This window comes from Fistularia commersonii, chromosome 3 (genome assembly GCF_037954325.1).
Source record: "Fistularia commersonii isolate RoL2024-O1a breed Wild chromosome 3, RoL_Fcom_v1.0, whole genome shotgun sequence".
NCBI lineage: Eukaryota > Metazoa > Chordata > Actinopteri > Syngnathiformes > Fistulariidae > Fistularia > Fistularia commersonii.
Genome location: NC_141286.1, coordinates 5,204,273 through 5,224,296, shown reverse-complemented (window position 1 = coordinate 5,224,296; position 20,024 = coordinate 5,204,273). Strand labels below are relative to the sequence as shown.

At 38.0% G+C, this 20,024-nt stretch overlaps 1 protein-coding gene across 1 annotated transcript in view; it reads right to left on the bottom strand.

The window, feature by feature from the left end:
* LOC147235293 (solute carrier family 12 member 9) overlaps positions 1 to 20,024 on the bottom strand; it is a 67,781-nt gene that overhangs the window by 22,795 nt on the left and 24,962 nt on the right. The window contains exons 7-9 of the mRNA XM_086142303.1: positions 16,139 to 16,296; positions 11,557 to 11,639; positions 104 to 228 (exon numbers count right to left, since the gene is read on the bottom strand). Coding sequence (XP_085998429.1) covers positions 104 to 228; positions 11,557 to 11,639; positions 16,139 to 16,296 — 366 coding nt within the window. The remainder of the gene's footprint in view (positions 1 to 103; positions 229 to 11,556; positions 11,640 to 16,138; positions 16,297 to 20,024) is intronic.

Below are 20,024 nucleotides of genomic sequence, written 5' to 3'. Positions count from 1 at the left end.
ATAGCAGACTTCTGGGTGAAAATGATATTATGTATGCCTGAATTTCATGGCCCACATAGCCCGGTTGCGTGTGCTTGTGTGTTTGTTCATTTGTGCGTCTTACCTGAAATTGGGAGCGGAGGCCCATTCTAAGGCGAGGCATGCCAAGTCCACAGCGGCGTACACCAACAGAAAGAAAATGGTCACAATGCTGGCGATGGTGTTGAGCTTTCCCGAAAACAGCACCAGCTAAGAGGGGTAGAGAAGGAATTGGGGGATGGGGTGGACAGAAACAAAAGAAAAGAGGGATAATACAGAATGTATTGAAAAACAGTCTATTATAAACAGACTATTACATGTTAATTTTTTTAATGACCTATCACCGCAGCTACTTCAGTGTTAAAAAATAGTAAGAATGCACAGTACATCAGTGTAAAAAGAAAAGCATAAACGCTGTCCCCCAAAGTCACCCAAAAAGGTCATCTAAGTATCATAATAATATACAAAGCTGATGATTCAAACCAGAACCCTCTAACCATGAACCATGAAAAGACAAAGAGCTACTGAACTTGACAATATATACAGCACATGGTTTAACATTTTAAATCTGAATGGAAGATTTCGAGTTCAATAATTTGGACACCGAGGACTTGAGTAATTCCTTGTTTGTATTGAGTTCCTGTTCACATTGTATGACAGCGGAAAAAAAATATTGACTGAAACCAGGCGCGGTTTGTTAGATAGTGTCAAAAGGACTTCAGCACACTTTAAGTTGTAACATTGCTAAAGTGATACTAATAGATCAGGTGGGATTTGGAAAAAAAAAAAAAAAACCTAAAGTAATATATGTAAAACATCGAGTTGCATGAGAGCAGCACAATACCTTCAACCAGAGATGTAATGAATATTACACAGGGAGTTTTGCTGAACATATTCGCTTCATCTGGTCACACTGCAGCTAGTATTGAGGATCTAAATCAACTTAAGAAGGATGGAAACTTCCTGCCGAGACCATTTAAAAGTATCCTAAAGAAACCACTTTACCAGGACTTCATCTTCTGCCGCTTAACCAAAGTCGTGTCGCTGGGAGGACTAATTGGCATAAATATCCTCCAATTGCTAGACTAGACAAATAGCAATACTAAAATACAAAGAATTATACCTTTAAAAATCACAATTTGTAACACATATTTTAACCTACTGGCGAAGCTATTGTTTTATTAGCGCAATGGGCTGGTAATGGGTTGATGGCGTATACAGGTTGCTTGTGTTAACTTTGTCTTTCCGTTAGTGTTGACTTTCGCACGGTACGGTATATATTGTAATAATGCTGCACTATGTCTTGCTTTTGGGTGCAATTTCCAGTTCAAGGGAAAAAAAAAGAGAGTAATGCTAGTCATAAAGTTGAGCCTGCTTGAAGAAACAGCACAGACAGGAGAAACCGGATGTTCTCTTGCGCAGAGGTCAACAACCTACTACTGCAGAAGTAGCACTATTCAAGCCATACTGTGATGTATTCTACCAATTCATTTATGAATTCTTCATGGACATTTTTTTCATTTTTAAGGTTGCCCAACGGAAAACAACTTCAAGGTATAATTTCACTAAAAGTATCTATTATTCTGAGAGGTACAAACTAGACCCTTAACCTTGAATCCACTGGATAGAAACTTCAAATTTAATATGACCATCATCTTCCTTTAGAATCCAAAAGTAACACCAGATTTCAAACTACTGGACAGAGGAAGTTGCCTGGTAAAATTGAATGACTAAATTAAATAATATAGTATATTACGATCAAAAATTCTACATACTATTACATTTAAGTTGGCTTTTATCGTGGCAAAAGGTTCCAAGGTCTATTTTTTTCCAAAAATCGCAGATCCTCTTGGAGATTTGTATAATCTCCTTCTAATTCCGAGACCGCAATTGAGTTTTTCTGTGTCAAATATTATCTGTCTGAACTATATTTAAGAGGTGGCATCAAGAACAGATTAGACCAACATCAAGAGAGCAAGAGCCTGTTAAGATGAAATTGTTCTACATTTTCCTGGGGACCCTTGAATTACCGCAGGTCTGCTCCCCAGACTCCAGTTCAGCATCCACTGATTGATGCTCATGTTCAATTTTCATTAAGATGCTATCTTGGCTGCTTTCCTGCAGTACGCAGTCAGTTAAGTTAGCGACTGAACAGCAGCCTCGTGCCAACCAATCCATAGCAGTTATACTTGGAATTCTCAGTGTGTGATACAAAGGTTATGTGACAAAGCATGTTCATGGACGTGTACTGAACAGTGTTCAGGTTTTTGATTCTCTATATTTTCTGATACTTTGTATGGTAGTTCTTAACTTGTACTATTTGTAACTTCACCACCTCAATTGGCATTGTGCACTTTCTGCTGTGTGAACTGAAATGTCCCCAAAGAAGGCACATTCTGTTCTACTCTATCAAAATGCGGCATGTTACATTACATTACAGTTATTTGGCAGACGCTTTTATCCAAAGTGACCTACAAAAAGTGCAATTCAGTCACTGAAGATCTGAAGTACCAGTAGTTGGAAATGTTCCTTCACAGTGATTGTAAAAGTAAAAATTTAAGATCCGTTTCACCAAAGTTAAGCAGCAAATCTATGTGCATTTGTGCAAACTTTTTTACCATCAACAAGCATAAAGGCTATTTAGTAACATTTTGAAGTTGTTTTTTTTTTTTTTTTACTAAATAATTTTTTGCAAACTATAACTGTGCAGCAAGACAGGACAGAGGAAACTCCATAACGCAAAGGCCAAAATAAAAGCAGTGGGGTCCTCTCAAAAACAAAATTTCACCTTATTAGCTGGTGTAGCAGCTCCCGTGTCTGTCTACCTGCAAAGTATCTCAATTTTTTGTTCTGCATCTGCTATCCTCTCAAAATACCGGTCTTCACCAGAAAAAATTTATTCGGAAAACATGCATGGATGCAAAAATAATAAATAGAGAAATAAAAGCTGATTTTGGTGAGTAAACTGTTGATTACAGCTCAAGCCCAGTAAGAAAAAACAGAAAATGCTTTTTTTCCATTTCAGTGGAAGAAATATCCTGAAAGATGATGAGAAAAAAGAGAAAACAATATTTGTATTGCATCTGTTACTGGTAACATTGTCTGTCCAAAACTCACCAGAAGCAGGTCACAACAGTAATTTCCTTTGAGACAGTGCCTTTGAGACAGTATACTTTAAATTGAGGAAAAAAAAAAGCATAATTGGTGTAAATTCATTCCTGCGTTCACTGCTGGGTTTCAAAGAGCGCTAAAAGTCTAGCAGGGCCCTGTCAAGTAGCGTTGGGGAAAATAATCCAAATTACTTACACCTTGCAGTGTCAGTTTTAACATTGGAGAGGTCAGAGGAAGAAAAAAAAAAAAAATTATTTCAACACTGCAATACATTTTTTTTTTATTTTTAATTGACATAATTAAAATCTTTATTTTAGTGTGTCCTATTCTTTGGTTCTCTGTTGTGCCCGAAAACACCCAAGAAGCTCCACCTGTGCTTATTTCTTCAGCTGCTCTTCTGAGGTATAATTTACTCAGGCTATATTCAGGCTTTGGTTATGATACTGGGTGGAACAGTTGAGACAGGTAAGGTTATGTTGTCGTGTCTTGACTTTTTGAACAATTAAAAAATACTTAGACAACAAACATGACATGTAACAGGTAAAAGGCCAAAATAAGTCTGATTTGCTGATAAGCAAGAAATGGTACTTGATCATCTTTTGACTAAAATATGTTTTTTCTTTTTTGCTTTGGCATAGCAACATTCATTTTATCACATTGTTTTATCCTGTTATCATTATTAGTGATTTCCCATCAGTAGTTGAACAGGATATGTCAAATATTTGTTAAAATTTAGACAATAATATTAATGCAAGCTAAAAATTGTAATTTCACATTTATGTCGATTTTATAACAACCATAGAGCCCTGGAACAGCATTTTTAGCATTCCCATTTGTTAAAGGTTCAGTTGTGCTGGAACTGTGCAATAAAACAGAGAACTATGTTGGATTTTGTCTTTCTGATTTTTTTCCCCATCTTCAACATTATAAAGATGCATCAAACCAGGATGAAATGAAAGTACTTCTCCGGACTGACGCTGCAAATACTGTTATTACCACACTACGAATCACTTGCTTTAGATTCAAAGTGATGTTCTTTGTTTTACATACAAAGTGATGCTTTTAGTGAGTTATTTAAAAATTGAACCTTTTTTCTAAATTGACGGGTGAAACTCCAACAAAGATTGATCTTTTAAAGCATTATGGGGTAGGATAAGGTCGTGACGGACACTTTACCTCCCGTCTTTATCGAGAGTCTTGCCACTCATTTAAGTGGGCGGCTCATTTATAGTCCATCCGTCAATATGCTATTCTACCCGTGAGAGGATGACACTCACAGAAGGCTTGTCCTTTAAATGTCTGGGTGGCTAATTAGATGTTGCTCACTCAGAGGGAGGAAACTTTTAGCAGGTTGGACATCAGACAACTGTGTTTTGGAAAAAAAAGTCATTTCAAAATAGACAACGATGGAGCATTAGCCTCTCGTGGGAGAGGGAAGACACTGATCACTCTTTGGACAACATGACCAGAACGTGTCAATCCTTCATTTGCAGAAGAGAATCCTAATGTTGAGGATGTCGAGGTTGCAGCAAGTGAAGCTCGTTAGAATGATGAGATAAGGATATTAATAATAATAACTTATCCTTTATTAATAGGGTGCCATCAACCAGCGCCAGGGGAGCAGATAGAGGTTCAGTGTCTTGCTCAACAACACTTTGACGCGCTAGGAGGAGGTAGGAATCGGACCAGGAATGCTCAGATCCAAAGACGATTGCTCTACCTCCTGCGCCGCCGCCGCCGTGCCTAACTTTGGTCTAGAAGAATGCTGCGCATCTGTTGCAGACATTAGAAAGCATACTTTATGAACCGCAAAGGTGCACAGTATACCGTAGATGAGGGGGCAGAAGGCGGTATTTCTTCATCAGCTCCAAGACAAGACACAGTTTAAGATATTTACAGTTAAAAAAGCATAATTGTGGCACTGACTGTGTATTAAGCCCAATGAAGGTGACAGAAACTATGCGAGTGTGGACAAATTCTATTAACTTGAGGGAGTAATAGCTCTCTTTCTCACCATACAAGAGAAGGGTGTATTTCAAAGAGCATTTTTCTTTGGTGGATTCCAGAGAATGTTTCAGTTCAGTTTCAATGAACATAAAACTCGAGATAGGTTTCTAAAGTATACTGCAGTCCTTACGTGAGTATTTAGACAATGGGGATTATCTAATGTTAGTCCACAACAGTTCTGAAAATCAGAGACGCAGACTCTATCAGCAAAATTTAAACAACAAATGCTTCAAAATTGAAGATCAGCAAGCAAGGTTGTTGAGAAAAAGCTTGAAATGGGATTTCAGGATAAACGGCGATGTGCAATCTGAAACAGCCCATTAATATAAATATGAGAATAATTTATTTTTATTTTTTAATGCGGCTCTGTGTGAAGGCCCAGCTCACTGTACACAATTTGTTCAGTATTTAAATCGCAGCAAAACATTTCATGCATGCCTTATTACCTAAATTAATAAAAGAGTTTGAATCCAGAAACGAAAAAAACAAAAAGAACTGTCGGTGGAAATACCTAGATCCAAGGTCTAAGCTTTGCTCGGCTATTTCCCCCTTTGATCGGGAAAGAATACTAGACAACGGTCCAGCATGTCTGATCCTTGTGAACCTTGCGGAATTAGCTGAACCTGTCATTTGTGTCGCTAGATACATAAGCGAAACAGCGGGAGCCAAAATAACGCAAAGGTCCAGGGTAAGTGTCCGGAGGATTACCGCGGATGCAACATGACAGATTTAGTGGAAGGCGGGGTGGAGGGGAAGGGGGACCTCAAGGCTCTCACCCTTAAGCCATATGTTGAAATTTTCAAAGATAAAAGTCTACAAGTCCTCTTCTGAAACAATGAGCGGTAAAAAGCAACTGTGAGTGGAATTTGTGTCCACTTATATCACATCAGGTCTAAAATATAATACTTATACAACATGCAGGCCCCGTGTACTTAAGTTACCCAGAAGCTTGTCTTAGCCGATATGTCTTAAGTGGGCTTTTGCGAGAATCCACAAAGACAGCAGTGCGCAGACACACAGGCTGCATCTTCCCTGGGTGCTGTAGTCTAGAAGCTCAATCAACATCCGTGGGGGAAGTGGATGAAAAGAATTGTGAGCGGCCACAAGCCACCTCCTGAGGCCTCAAACATAACCGTGAGATGAATCTCTTTTTTGGTTTTGTTTGAATCGAGAATTTTTTTTTTTTGTTTACAAAGCAGTGCAGTGCAAGAATATAAACTTGAATTTCTACAGCAAAAAGCATTATGGAATAATTGAATATTGAAATTGAAATTTCTTTCTTTTGCTCCTTCAAGGGCATTTGCAAAGTTTAGTCAAGATTTACATTAGAGATACACCGTAACATAAAGTAACGTAAAGTCAAAATGTATTCATTTACTGGTTGGCAAAGATGAGATCTGCATATATTTATAGCAAAAACCCAAATCCTTGAGTTACACTGAATCATTAACTAAATAGGTTCAAGAAAAGATGTCCTCAATATCCTAAATAATATTAAAAAAAGAGGAAAAAAAATACCCTAATATATTATACAAATATTACATAATATAATCAAAGAGTACAATATTTAATGTTAAGATGTGAAAACATTTAAATGAATTACTTAATAATTACTTGAGTTTTTTTTTTTTTTTTTTTTGGATTTATTTAAAATGTTCAAACACATCATGGTATCGAAATTAGATAATATTAGGGGTGGTTGTTATCAGCGACTTAAAGTACACCTTAAAATGAGCACTGGTGTGCAGAAAACTGTGGACTTAAGGGAGACAAAATAGATTAAGATAACCTTTAACATTCCACAGTTTCTCTTCAGCGTCGCTTGGTATGAGGCTGTCGCTCAGTGTTTTTTCTTGCCCTTTCTCAGGTTCAACGGAGGCGGTGACCTCAAGTGACTGATAAAAATCAGAATGTGTCTCTTTTGAGAACCGTTGGAATTCCCTCTTCCTCGAGTTTTCCCCGTGTTCCGCTTCCGACCTTTCACACTGACGCTCAACTACAGAATGCAATAATTACAACCAGGAGTCCAGCACATCATTCAATGCTCTCGCTAATTAAATACGGGATAGTTTATGTACAGTATTTACATCCCTCTCGCATTAGCAGTTTTACACTGAGCGTAAATTACACTTCTCTCCAATAATCTGTCTTGCGTTGGGCAACACTGTGAAATTAACATAGTTATACCAGTGAGATCTTTTACTCGTTTCGATCTCGCACCAACCCGTCCTACCTCTTCAGACGACGACAAATTCTGAATAACTATAAAAGCTTCCAGACACGAGCCGTCATCAGACGTTGATGAATGAAACATATTTCGGCACGTTTCAACGTCGTCGTCGTCGCTGTTGTTGTCATCATCATCATCATCAAGTGTGCCAGCTGTGACCGTGTTTCTGCTTAGACGGACTCCTCTCAACTACGAGGTAACGACAGCATTTAAAAACAAATAGACAGCAGAGTACTTTTCCAGTTAACATGACTTTTATGATACTGAGCTATGAAACACTGCTGAAGCCAATTTCCTCCTACTCAAGGTCATCCCACCGGTATTTATGGCAGACGGGGGGGTCTGATTGCTTACTTTTTGAACATTAGGCATTGAGAAACTGATGGGGGAGAGAGATGGAAGTTAATGATTGGGAGTACAGTTTTATAATTTCCTATCAATGACAGCAGGTCAGAAAGAGTGAGAGCATGAGGGTGACGGTAGACGAGATAGAAGAGACAATGACAGGGAGATTGAGAAAAAAAATTTGATTGAAAGAGAAAAACGGCGACGTGAGAAAAAAAAAAAAATTGAGATAGTGTGTAATACAGCATTCTTGACCCCTCGTAATCAAAGTTAATGTGTCTCTCCAGCATTCCCTTGGGGGCCGATTCAACCAGAACGTTAATTAGCCACTGACTCGGAAACAAGCCGGCCGACATGTAGAGCTGCTGTCACACTGCAAAGCGTACGCCTTGGTACGTGCTGAATGCCTCCTTACGTTTTGTCTGCTGACTTCAAATGAAAAAAAAAAAAAGTTGTACTGGTTTATTTTGTTTTTCTCAAACACCGTTTTCATAACTTTTCTTACATTTCACTAAAATGAGTGAGAACAGATTTTCTGTGTGGAAGCAGCTCTGCAATGAGACAAACAAATTATGTCAATGTTGCTTTACTTTAACATGCAATATTAATGTAATAGATTATGAGTGAATAATCTGATTTTTACACCCAAGTTCATGTCATAAATCTTCTGTACAGTCAAAAATGAGATATGCATTAGAGGCTTATCCTTCTTCTCATTTTCCTTTCAGCTTCTCCCTTCAAGGGCCGTCAAAGCGAATCATTTTCCTCCATCTCACACTTCAGCCTTCCCTGTATCCCCTTAGTACTATATGAATATAAACTGGGAATTAATGATTCATGTGTATCTTTATGTAAGCTGTTTGTACCAAAATTTATATAAAACCATCAACATGGCAATGCTTTGGTTTAATTAAAAAAAGGAGAGCCCATTAAATCACGGGACCTAATTAACTAATTCCCCGCGTTAAACAAGAAACAAAGAAACCTCTTAAACAAGAGGTGAAGCATCTTTCACAAATTGATCCAGTATAGGTAAATTCATCTTTAATGACAAATACGATGACCTGGATGAAGGCGAGTATTCAGGCAAACTCACACCTCGATGGCCAAGAAAATGAGGAAAGCCTTAAGATGGAGCATTTTCCTGTAACCTGCCGAGAATAAAGGTCCGTTACAAGTACTTCTGAAAAGAACTGTGACCTAAACGAGGGCGGTACTTTAGGAAATCCATCCCTTTTTTTTGTCCGTTTTATTTTTCATTGTCTTTTGAATGTTGCGTGTAAAGATAAGAGAAGAATGGAATCCAGCAATCGCAACACTAAATTTTGTGAGGCGTCATAAGCTGCGATATTCCATTTATTCCAGCTCCCATATCCGGCTGCTGACCACTTTTTTTTTTACCTCCTCTTTTTTACCCTGTTGCCCTAAAAATACCAATAAAAGATGGCTTGAGTTGTTCCTGTGAGAGAGTTTTCAAGGGGAGATTACAATCAGACTTTTTGTTATCGGTGAATAACTCAAACGTTGGAGGAGGTGGCAGACACAAAGATGAGGGGAGAGTCAATGATCTCGGCGGAGCTAATGATTTCCATCTAATTGCTCCTCCTCCTCCGTTCCCGGAGAATAGCATGAGATGAGGAGAAGAGGACAACGGACCCAACAAGCGTTTGAGAAAAAGAGTGATAAAGACAAATAATGATAAGCCATTCAGTCTTAACACTTGCCTCTGATAATGATGGGATAGCCAGGCCTGTTTGATGGTAACATTCCCCTCCTCTGGCGTCTCTATCCTCACTCTCCATCTCCTCTGTCAATATTTTCACCGCAGTCTAAATTCCTTATACCAGTCAGAAGACGCCACAGGAAAACGAGCGGGGCACATTACCATCTTGTATTTGTTCCGAGTGAAGAAAAAAAAGGCCTAAAATATCATTCCGGGGAACCCTCTGACTGCTCCAAGCCTGGCAACGCAAGACCACACTTCCACCTTCATTGAGCAAATAGCTCCCGCACTTCAATTTAGATGTCCAACAAACAGCAACAGCTGAAGAATGCTGACCGCTGAAGACAGCACTTGCTGGCTATAACTCCAATCAACACACTTGAAGAGGCAAAAAAAAAAAAAAAAAAAAAAAAAAAAAAAACGCGCACAGGAGAGGATTTGCATTGTTATCTGAAGACTTGAAGAAAGAAAAATCCCAAATATGAGGATGTTAGATAACTTAAATATAATCTCACTGTCAGGTCGCTTTCGAATTTTATACTGAGCTGATGTCATATTTGGACTTTAGGAAGGATCGCAAATAATTATTGTTATTTAACAATGTAAACACAACAACACCATTGTCTCCACTATTATAGATAAATATTTAAACTAACAGGTGATAAATAAATGACTGACTAGCCCCGTTGTCCTATTAACCTGTTTGATAAAAAAAAACAAAAAAAAAAAACAGGTGCTATGCCTGAATATCCATTAAGTTTAAAATGAAAACTAAAATTGGAATAAATTCACAAAACCAAACAGATTAACAGAAATGTTTCATCACAGACACAAAATTTAGCATTCATGATGAGATCAACCGACCGTGGATGAAGAAAAATAGCAGCAATAAACCATGTTTAAGGATTGTCTTCTGAAAACATAAAACCAGTGACTAAAACTGAATTTACAACTGACACACTAAAACAATGTTGAGTAAAACCCCACAAAGATGTTGGAAAAGCTTTTCCCTCTTTGCCACCACCTACAGAGTACCATGAAACTTCATTTAGCTAGTCCTCTTTTATCATCTTTAAATATTATCTTTTGGATTTTGGCTCGGAGTTGCTCTGTGCAGCAGCTCAGCTGAGATCTTCAACTGCTTATCTAAATTTTTTTCCTTTTTTTTTGTTTTTTTTCTCTCTTTTTTTGTTTTTAACTGGAATGTGATTAAATTTGCAACATGTAGTTCTGGCTTTTTTGATAGGAGTTTAGCAGAGCTTACCAGTTTGTAACATCAGAAAACAGATAAAGAGTAGGATTGAACAACATATTATGAACAGGAAATCTGAAAGATGAAGTAAGTTGATGGCACAAAAAAAAAAAAACACGACACGCTTATTGGTTATTGCACAAAAATGTCAAGTAGTTTAGGGTTATACCCTGAATCTAATCAATATCAATCCTCAGTGATTGGGCCTTTTTAATATCCTTCACTGGAAATGTGTCGCAGCGGCACACAAGTATGAGTGGACACTAAAAGACGCCAGATCCATTTAAATTCTATCATGTGAACAAGCAAATCTGTTTGAAGGGAGAATTTTTCTCATTCAAACTAGAGCAACTTTCTGATCTCGATACAGAAGGATTTCCTTTGACAAGGTTTTACGATCCAAACAACAACATCTTGGACTGGTTTTCTCCAAGCATGAATACACTTTTCCTGGGATAAAAGGGATACTACTTGAAGCTTTGCAACCTCATTATTTTGTATCACGCACAATTGTGTTCATACTTCTATAGTAGAAAGAACAGGTTTCACTGAGAATATAGATTCCTCAGATTGATACGTACATTATATACATACATGAATGGACAGATACATAGGGAGGTGGACACACATTTGTCAAAAGCTGGAATAATTTACCAGGCATGTTGTATTTTCTTAGAAGTATCCTCATAAATCTGTAGATCATTGGTAATTGGTGGATTACTCTTATAATTAGTGTTCGATTTTAAACGTGAGCAATAAAAACTGGTTGACGTTGCAATAATTTTTGTCGTTTTTAACGTTTTTTGTCCTACTTTATTTATCTTATGTTTAATGGTCAGAAACGGCTGCGAATAATTAAGTGTCACATACCTGTACGAGGAACCAGGAGATAATCACGGACACCCAGGGGTTTCCGCTGTGGGAGGTTTTCTTTGCAGGAGACAACGCCTTACCTAAAGAAAGGACCAGACAAAACAACAACTCATTTATTATTCTGTATTCCATTATATCTATTATATCTTGCCATAAATTTCTTCCTTATGTTAACACATTTGACTGTTTGGTTGGTAAGTGACCTAGTTATATGTATGTCAGTGAGAACAAATAAACAAAAAAAAAATGTATGCGAAAAGATGTAATTCTGATCATGACTAGAAATTAATACTTCATCAATGACTAACTTTAACTTTGCAGTGGAAGAGCTAACTTTTACAGGTCTTACCGAGGACAGAGGGCAAATATACAGACCGAATATACTGAAAGGCAATCCCTAGTTTGGAAATAATAGTTTCTAAAAAAAAAACTGTGGATCAAGTCACGTAAGAATTGTTTGTTGCATTTGCTCCTGCTAATGAAGACGCAGGTCCTCCTCCCTGCTAGTCCTCACAGCTTTTGATCCGCACAGGGTGAGAAATTAAATGTTGTACACAAAGTGTGATTGTTATTTACTTTTACACTCCTAGATCACAATGGATGATTTTCTCCACTTATATGATGGTTTCAAAACTTTTAAAGTGCACTACACTGCAAAACATTCACCCATTCACACAAAAATTCACACAGTGGACCCCTCCCCCTCGCAACTGTCAGCTGGATTTGCCTGCAGCACCCTTGAGACCGTGTACTCAGAATAAGCGGTATAAATAATGAATGAATGAATGTTCAATGTGAGGCAATTTTTCTACATTGTGACTCTTAGATAGGGCTGAAAAAGAAATGAAATATGAAAAAGAAAAAAGAATCATGATAATAAGAAGGCCATTTTTTTTTTTTTTAAAGTACATCATTATTTCTACTTCGGTATGGAAAAGCACAAGCCAGAGACAAAACAGAAAATAAATTAAAGTGCCCCCAGGCAAAGCGGTAGTTTAATCGTGCCTTCAACAAAGACCAGACGTTGAAATAAGAAATTAGAAAAATACCATTTATTTACTGGTCATTCCAAACTAAATTTCTGCTAAAGTACAGTCATTTTTTTGCAATTTGTTTGCTGGTTTAGGAGCCATTTTTTGGTGATTCGTTATTTGTTTTTTTTTCCCCCAAAAGGTGACTTAGAAATCACTAAAGGCATTTTCACATGTTTTCAAACTAAATAAAAGGGGCTTTGCAGGAATGAGTGACTGAATAACCCTATAATTACTAAATTAATAAAGGTACAAAAAACGAGATTTGTAGGAAACACTTTGCAAAATTGATATCAGATATTACAATATCACAGTGAGGCATAAGGGAATATATAGTGATAAGACTCTAACTGTGGATTACTAATCATGATTTAATCTGTGACGTCCAACAGTGAAGACAGATTGACAAAGTAACACCTAGCAACACGAGAGGCCCCATTTTTATTAAATTGCACAAGTACCTTTTTTTATGAGTAGGCATGGTTTCCCCCTCAATTCCCAACCATGTTCAGAGGATTTATGAATATCATGTGGATATCTGAAATCGAGTTTTACTTGAGCTCGAAAATGTATTTACAGACTTATTGTTCAGGTCTGTTATATACAGGTATACATATTTTTTCTTGTTGGTACACCTCTGGTGGCATCATTATGAAACCAGACGTTTAAGAACAGTCACTTATCAGATAATCTGCTGATCTAAATAACAGGTACCCTTGTTCTTACTACAGTATGTGAGTTAATAGTCGAGGTTCTTAATTGCAAGTAAAAAAGGACATACTGAGAGCTGCAAAGAAAAATGTAGCTGCTGAGGATCAAACATGTAAATATGAAAATTACATTTAATCTAACTCAGACGTTACAGCAAAGCATTAAGGTAGGGGGGGTATTTGAAGTTGCCTTAAATATTTTCAACCTGGTTTGACATTAGGTCAAATAAAACCGAACTGGTATCCCTAGTTTTACCACTAGTTGTCTCACAGCAGAAACTCTCATGGACTGTAGACATGACACGAATTGGAATAAAAAACCTAGTCAAATAAAACATTTGCAAAAATTGGATCTGTGTTTTCTCTGGTAGCTAATTCTCCTCATATGGCTGAAGAGGATTAGCACGAGGACTTACATAATATTAATATATATCATTATATATCTCAAGTCAGTATAAATCCTTGGTGGATAACTTTAAGCGTTAACAAGGTAGTCCTATGCTTTATATCACACAGTTTCTACAATAGATGTGATTAAAAATGCACGAGATAACTTAAACTGAACATCATTTTGACATATATTATGACAGCCTGAGCCAAACCAACCTGTTTGAATTCCTCATTCTTCCCTGAACCAAAGATCCCCAAACCAAACCCCCTATTTTCAACCAATGCTATTTTCAATACCAAAGGCCACCAATTAGTTTTAATTTGATGCTAAAATGCCAGCACAAGAACACATACTGAAACCACTAAACACCTTTGAGCAACAAAGCAAAAAAGAAGCAGGTTTTTAAGAAAAATAAATGTGTAACCTTTCTTAAATGGGGAATTTTGTGAGTCACAGACACAAAACAAATTGAGGAACATCATTTCAGCCGTGATAATGTTATGGTTTGCTGATAAGATTTGACAACATATGGCAATTCCTTATGTTACAGACATTTAGTGACATGTTATTAACTACACGAGGTTTAGACAGTGTAAGATAGAGGAAAAGCGAGCTGGCGGTTCAGTACATATAAATGTGGATGGCTGTTGTCTTCATTCGGGAGAAATGGATAAATCAAATATGAGCAGCTTTAGATAAGTCCACTCCACAATTCATTTTCTACACCTAACTGAAACAGGCCTGGCATAAAAAGTATCCAGTTGCATTGTTTCGATTTAATGATCATTTTGAAGGTTGCAGAACTGCCCAAAAAGAATTGTGAGTCGTTCTATGTCAACGCATTGCCCTTTCGATTTGTATGAATTAGGATATAAGAGCCCAGAAAATGAAAGAGGTGAACGGAAGACAGCAGAAGCTGGGAGAATGTTGAGGGACATTCGCGGGGGGGAATCCCATTTTAAGACTAAATTTCACAGCAAATGAATGACTGGAATTAAATTAGTGAGAAAATCGGGAGCAAATCAGTGTTACTGAGCGGAGCGGACTGAGCGATGGGAGAGGATGGGGGGGAAGACTCGACAGAGCCGGAGAGTCGGCAATTATGGGTTAGAGGATTGAATGAAATGAGATGTGTGTGATGGTACGAGTGTACATGTGCATAAGATCGATGTAACTTCCATTCACTGACCAGCTCAAGCGCTGAATTTCCTACATATAATGCACACACAGTACAGTCAGACGAGATGTAGCATTTTAAGAGCATTGTGACTTTTAGTTTTCATGATCACTGACTCTTAATTAAACAGGCCGATCTAATTTAACTTTAACCCTTTGGCGGCAGCTTAACATATAGAGATGAAATGGAGTCATCTTCTTCTGCTCCGTCTGATCACTCCACAGGAACTTGTATTAATACAACCATTTATCTCCAAAGACACACACATACACGCGCACAGCGATGCAGGGGCAAATCAATTTGCAATAGACTTAACAAAGGAGCAGAGGACAGGATGAGATTGTTGCTCACGGACATTAAAAATGATAAAGGACCCGCCGGCAAGGATTCTCACGCGGAGCCGAGGGGAGATGAAAAACACATGAACACCGCCTCTCCTTGATGCGAGAATGATGGCAAAAACATTGTCGCAGTTGACGTGACAAGCTTCCAGGGTGAGATGTAATGAGTGATGCCGTCCCGGCTAGTTTCTCCGAATCTGCTCGCAAAGATGTGACCTTAGATGCCGTTCGAGTGAAAAGTCACGGGTACGAATGTAATTTAGATGCATGTGGCATTCATCAGTCACAGAATACTAATTCCTTGGTAGAACCTCTAAAATGGATGACTAATGCCAGCGATCGTTCACATTTAGTGGAAATGATGACACCATAAAGTATTTTAGGTCATTTTATGTTCTCAAGGAGACACTGAAAAGCTCCGGTAACTTTGGTTGGACAAAATCAATGCTTAAGACTTCTGCAAGTCGTTGGACTGTTCCCTCGTTTCACAATGTTTGCAAATTTCTTTATGATGAGTGTTAAAAATTGACAACCCTGAGCAATATGACTTATTTTTGGTTTGTTTTTGTGTTGTTTTTTTTTTCTGAGGTTATCAAATGTTGACTCCATGAAGCATAATAGTCTCAAACAATAACCTGGCATATTAAAATCTGGTCTACACATTACGTTTGCCTAAATACCCGATTCAGCAACTCACTGGCAGGTATGGAAAAAAAAATATCTGTAAAGGGACCTACAGTGTGCAGGCCTTTATCTCTGCCCTCATTATATAATCAATGAAAGAATAATAAACAGCTGCCAATAATGATAAGGGGAGTTTTGAGCTGACAGGATAGCATCCCTGACTCCATCTCCTTACTTTTATACCAAATCGGTCAGTGACAAGAATATAAAGCACGTAACTTCCCGCAAAAGTTGTTTCTACTCACCAAACAGGTCGTCCCTTGCCAGAGCATAGAGGATGCGTGAAGCACCGATAAGGTTGCTCATGGCGGCAGAAAGTGTGGAAGAATAAACCCCGATGGTGACAAAATGGCTCCAGACGTTGATGTCCCTGAGGAAACTGTAGTCCTTCTGAAGCAGCACACTGTAGGGTTTTGGAGAGTAACAGCATCATTAATAAAAAGCTCCATTACATTCCCACATAGGATTTGTTCCTTGTGAACACAGCAAAAGGCACAGTTCAGTCAAGGTTCAATATCTACTGGATATTTCACATCCCTGGTTAGTATATCATAATTAAGTGATATACTTGATATGTAAATAAGGATTGACTTGTTCACGATTGAAATACAGAAAAAAAAAACAGCTAAAAATTTCAAAACGGGTTGTATGACTAATATAAAATCAGCTCTGCTTTCATTTTGAAGACAGGGTTTAATATATAGTTCATTTTTTCCAATACTGCAAAATACAAAATGCAGCCTGGCAACCAAAGGAATCTGCCGATCTCCATTTGCTTCAGTCTTCTGGTCCTCCTGTAACCCCTTTCAATTATTCATAGCCCCCCTAAGCCGATCACAACCAGTTAACTCATAAGGGACAAGGCTAAGTGTGAATATATAAAACAATAAACAGGAATGACCAGTAAAGCATCTGTCATTTACAGAGGCATTCTTGCATAGAAATGATAGCTGGCGCCCCCAGAAGCAAGTAAAGGGACATGGTTTATTTTACTTTGAGCATTTGCAAAAATTCATTCAATCATCGACCTTGGAAACAAAAAAGCCTTACGTGTCTAATAATATTAGGTATCAAATCTTTTTATAATCGTAGCACAGTGTTACAAATAGTTCTTTCTGCGACTGGATATGTCGCCTTGTTGCTAATCCTCCCAGTCTTACTCATTGTTTGTTGAGCAAATGGTATCCACAAACTCGGAGGTGTGTGTGTGTGTGGGGGGGGGGGTCAATTCTGAGGGCAGAGGCCAGAAAACATGCTTCGTACAACTCAAAATTATTTATCTATATACCGTGAAGCATATTGTGATATTAATAATATTAAATATAATATACATGACACAATTGGGCAGTGGTTATCCCTCTTGCCTTACAGTAAGGGGGTTCCCTGGTTCATGTCAGACAGGTGGCCTTACTGGGTTGAGTTTGCACATTCTTTCCATGTCTACATGAGTTTGGTTGCCTCCCACAGTCCAAAAAAAATTCAAGAAGTTCATTGGAGACCCCAAATTGCCAAGACATGTGAACGCAAGAGTGAGCGATCGCTGGTCTCTTTTTGTGGCCTTGTGATTGACAGGTCCGGGGGGATTCCTGTCTCGCCAAATGACGCAAGGACAGGCTCCAGCACCCCCACAATCCTAAGTGCACAACAAGTGGTGAAGATAATGAATAAAAAACAAAAAAAAAAAAAAAAACTGAAATATGTAGAAAAAAAGGTACTGTTTCTTTTTCGTGAAAACAATGTCCAATGAAATAGAAAACAGTGGTTTTTACTGATTATTACTTTGCAACGGTACCTAATGAGGAGATCCGGGAATAGACGGTACACACTGTGTAAACGAGTACGAGTGTGAGTGTGTCTGTGTGCTGTACTTGACATGGAGAAAGAGAGATCAGAGATGAAAAAAACGCAGCAGGGTGTGCATGATTACAACCTGCCACCCACTTCGTTTCAATACAACAAAGCCAGAGAGAGCAGAATTAGAGTGCAAAGAATTTCTCTCACCCTGCTGATCCATCCCCGTCTCTCTCGGTGCTTCCAGCATGCACATGCAGAAACACACACAAACACACACAAAACACACACACGCGCTTCCAAGTCACCCATTTCCTTCTCGCATCGCTTCCGTCCCCCTCATTGTGATGTTTTTAAAATCCCATTCAAGAGATGCTTTTTTTTTTTTTTTTTTTTTTTTTTTATTTTCTGTCGGACTTCACTTTTTACAATCCAGTCTTTCACATTTCATTTGTGAAAGCTTCCATTTTCTCCATCTTTGTCTTTCTATTTCTATTTCCTGTGTAATTAAGGGGCTCATCACGTTTTCTTTCAGGTCCAATGAGTTTAATACTTATTATCATGGCCCTATTAAGTATTGTTCAGTCCATTCAAAGATCTGAGGCACGTTGTTATTTCACGAGGCGTAGAAGAAACTGGCACACACACACATACACACACACACACACACATAAACACGTTTGCTAATACACTCTGATGTTACTGCAAATCAATTTGACAAAAGTGTCCAACAGAGAAGTTTATTCAGGAATTCAGAAAACTGAATTTGATGTGTGTGTGTGCATCGGAGGGTCCGTTTGTTCAGTAGTCAGATACGAAAGCCCGTCTGAAAGACGAAGAATTAAAGTGTGTTCTTGAGAGAAAGGGAGCGAGGTGAAAGATGACGCGGGTCAGAATTTATAAGCTGATTGTTAATTTCTCTGACAGGCGGCGGGAGCTAAATAAATCTAGAGAAAGCTTGACATTTCCAAACTGGCTCTCAGAAAATATATAAATAAATAAAATAAAATTGGATGACAGCGATGACAAATGGTCCGCGTGCCGGTTTGTGAAAGAGGGGAAGAGTGGTAGGTGTTTCACGAGTTTGGTCATAATAAACACCAACAGCGTGTATAATAATAAATATATATATATATATATATATATATATATATATATATATATATATACACACATATATATATATATAATTGTCTCCAGTAAAGTATTGTGTAGATTTGATTTTGTGAATGTGGGATTCCATGTATAGTATGGGTGATAGCGCTTAAAGATCACATCAGCTGGCTAAAGTGAGCTCTACGGTAAAGGCAGAGGAGATCCAAAACGGACTAAAGGAGTTTGTCTTCAAGAAAAGGAGGCAAGAAAGCAAATCCGCGTAAAAGGCACTCGCAAAGATCGTTAGGCCGTTTGTTCTCCCTCCTCCCGGCTCTCTATATCCTTCGACTCATTTGCTGATCATATTTATTCATGCCCTCATTTCGCTATTCATATGTATTCATCTTCTAATCTATCGCTTAATTTGTGTGCGTTTCACATAGTTCAACAGCACTTTGGTAAATAGTTATGGATTAATTATCTTTGGCTTTTGCATTAGAGGAAGTCGACGTGTGCGAGCGGCTGTACATCATCGCAAAAATATTGCTCGGTCTGCTGTCGTCCTGATGGCCTCGGTTAAGAGGGCCGGGTCACTCCTCATCTCGAGGAACATTAACGATTCAGAGCCATCTACTCTAATGAGACCAAGGGAAAAAAAAAGGGCTTTGGAATTCTCCAATAAATGCTCAAATGGGATCACAGCTTGTTACTGAAATGGCCGTGGCTTATGGGGAACATCACTGTTATGCTCATTGTGCCTTTATGCTACCATTTGTGTCTCTGCAATATGGAGATGATAGCCCTGTAAGTCAATACCGCCACTCTCTGCAGAACGCAGGGGTGAGCTACTCCTATGAACCTTCCTATTAATATTAGATTGAGAGAAAATGAGGGCTTGAAAGGAAAATGAAAAAAAAGCAGTTCTGGATAAATACTGACTAACTTGTTATTTCTCTACACTTAAAAAAGCTATAATTGTTGGGACTCAAGGATGATACCCAACTTGTTTTTTTCTTCAAAAGAGGTTATAGGTTTCTGAAATAGTTTAGAGTTCAGAATCTTGATTTACTCTATAGGGAAATAATTTAAAAAATGAACGAAAGTAGTATGTTCTTACAGACAAGTGAACTCATAAAGAAGTCAGAGTACTTGATAAACTCATAGCATTAAACTTAAACTCACAGCGTTAAACTTAATGATACTAATCGTGAAAGACTTTCTTTTTTCTTAGTGTGTTTATAGGCT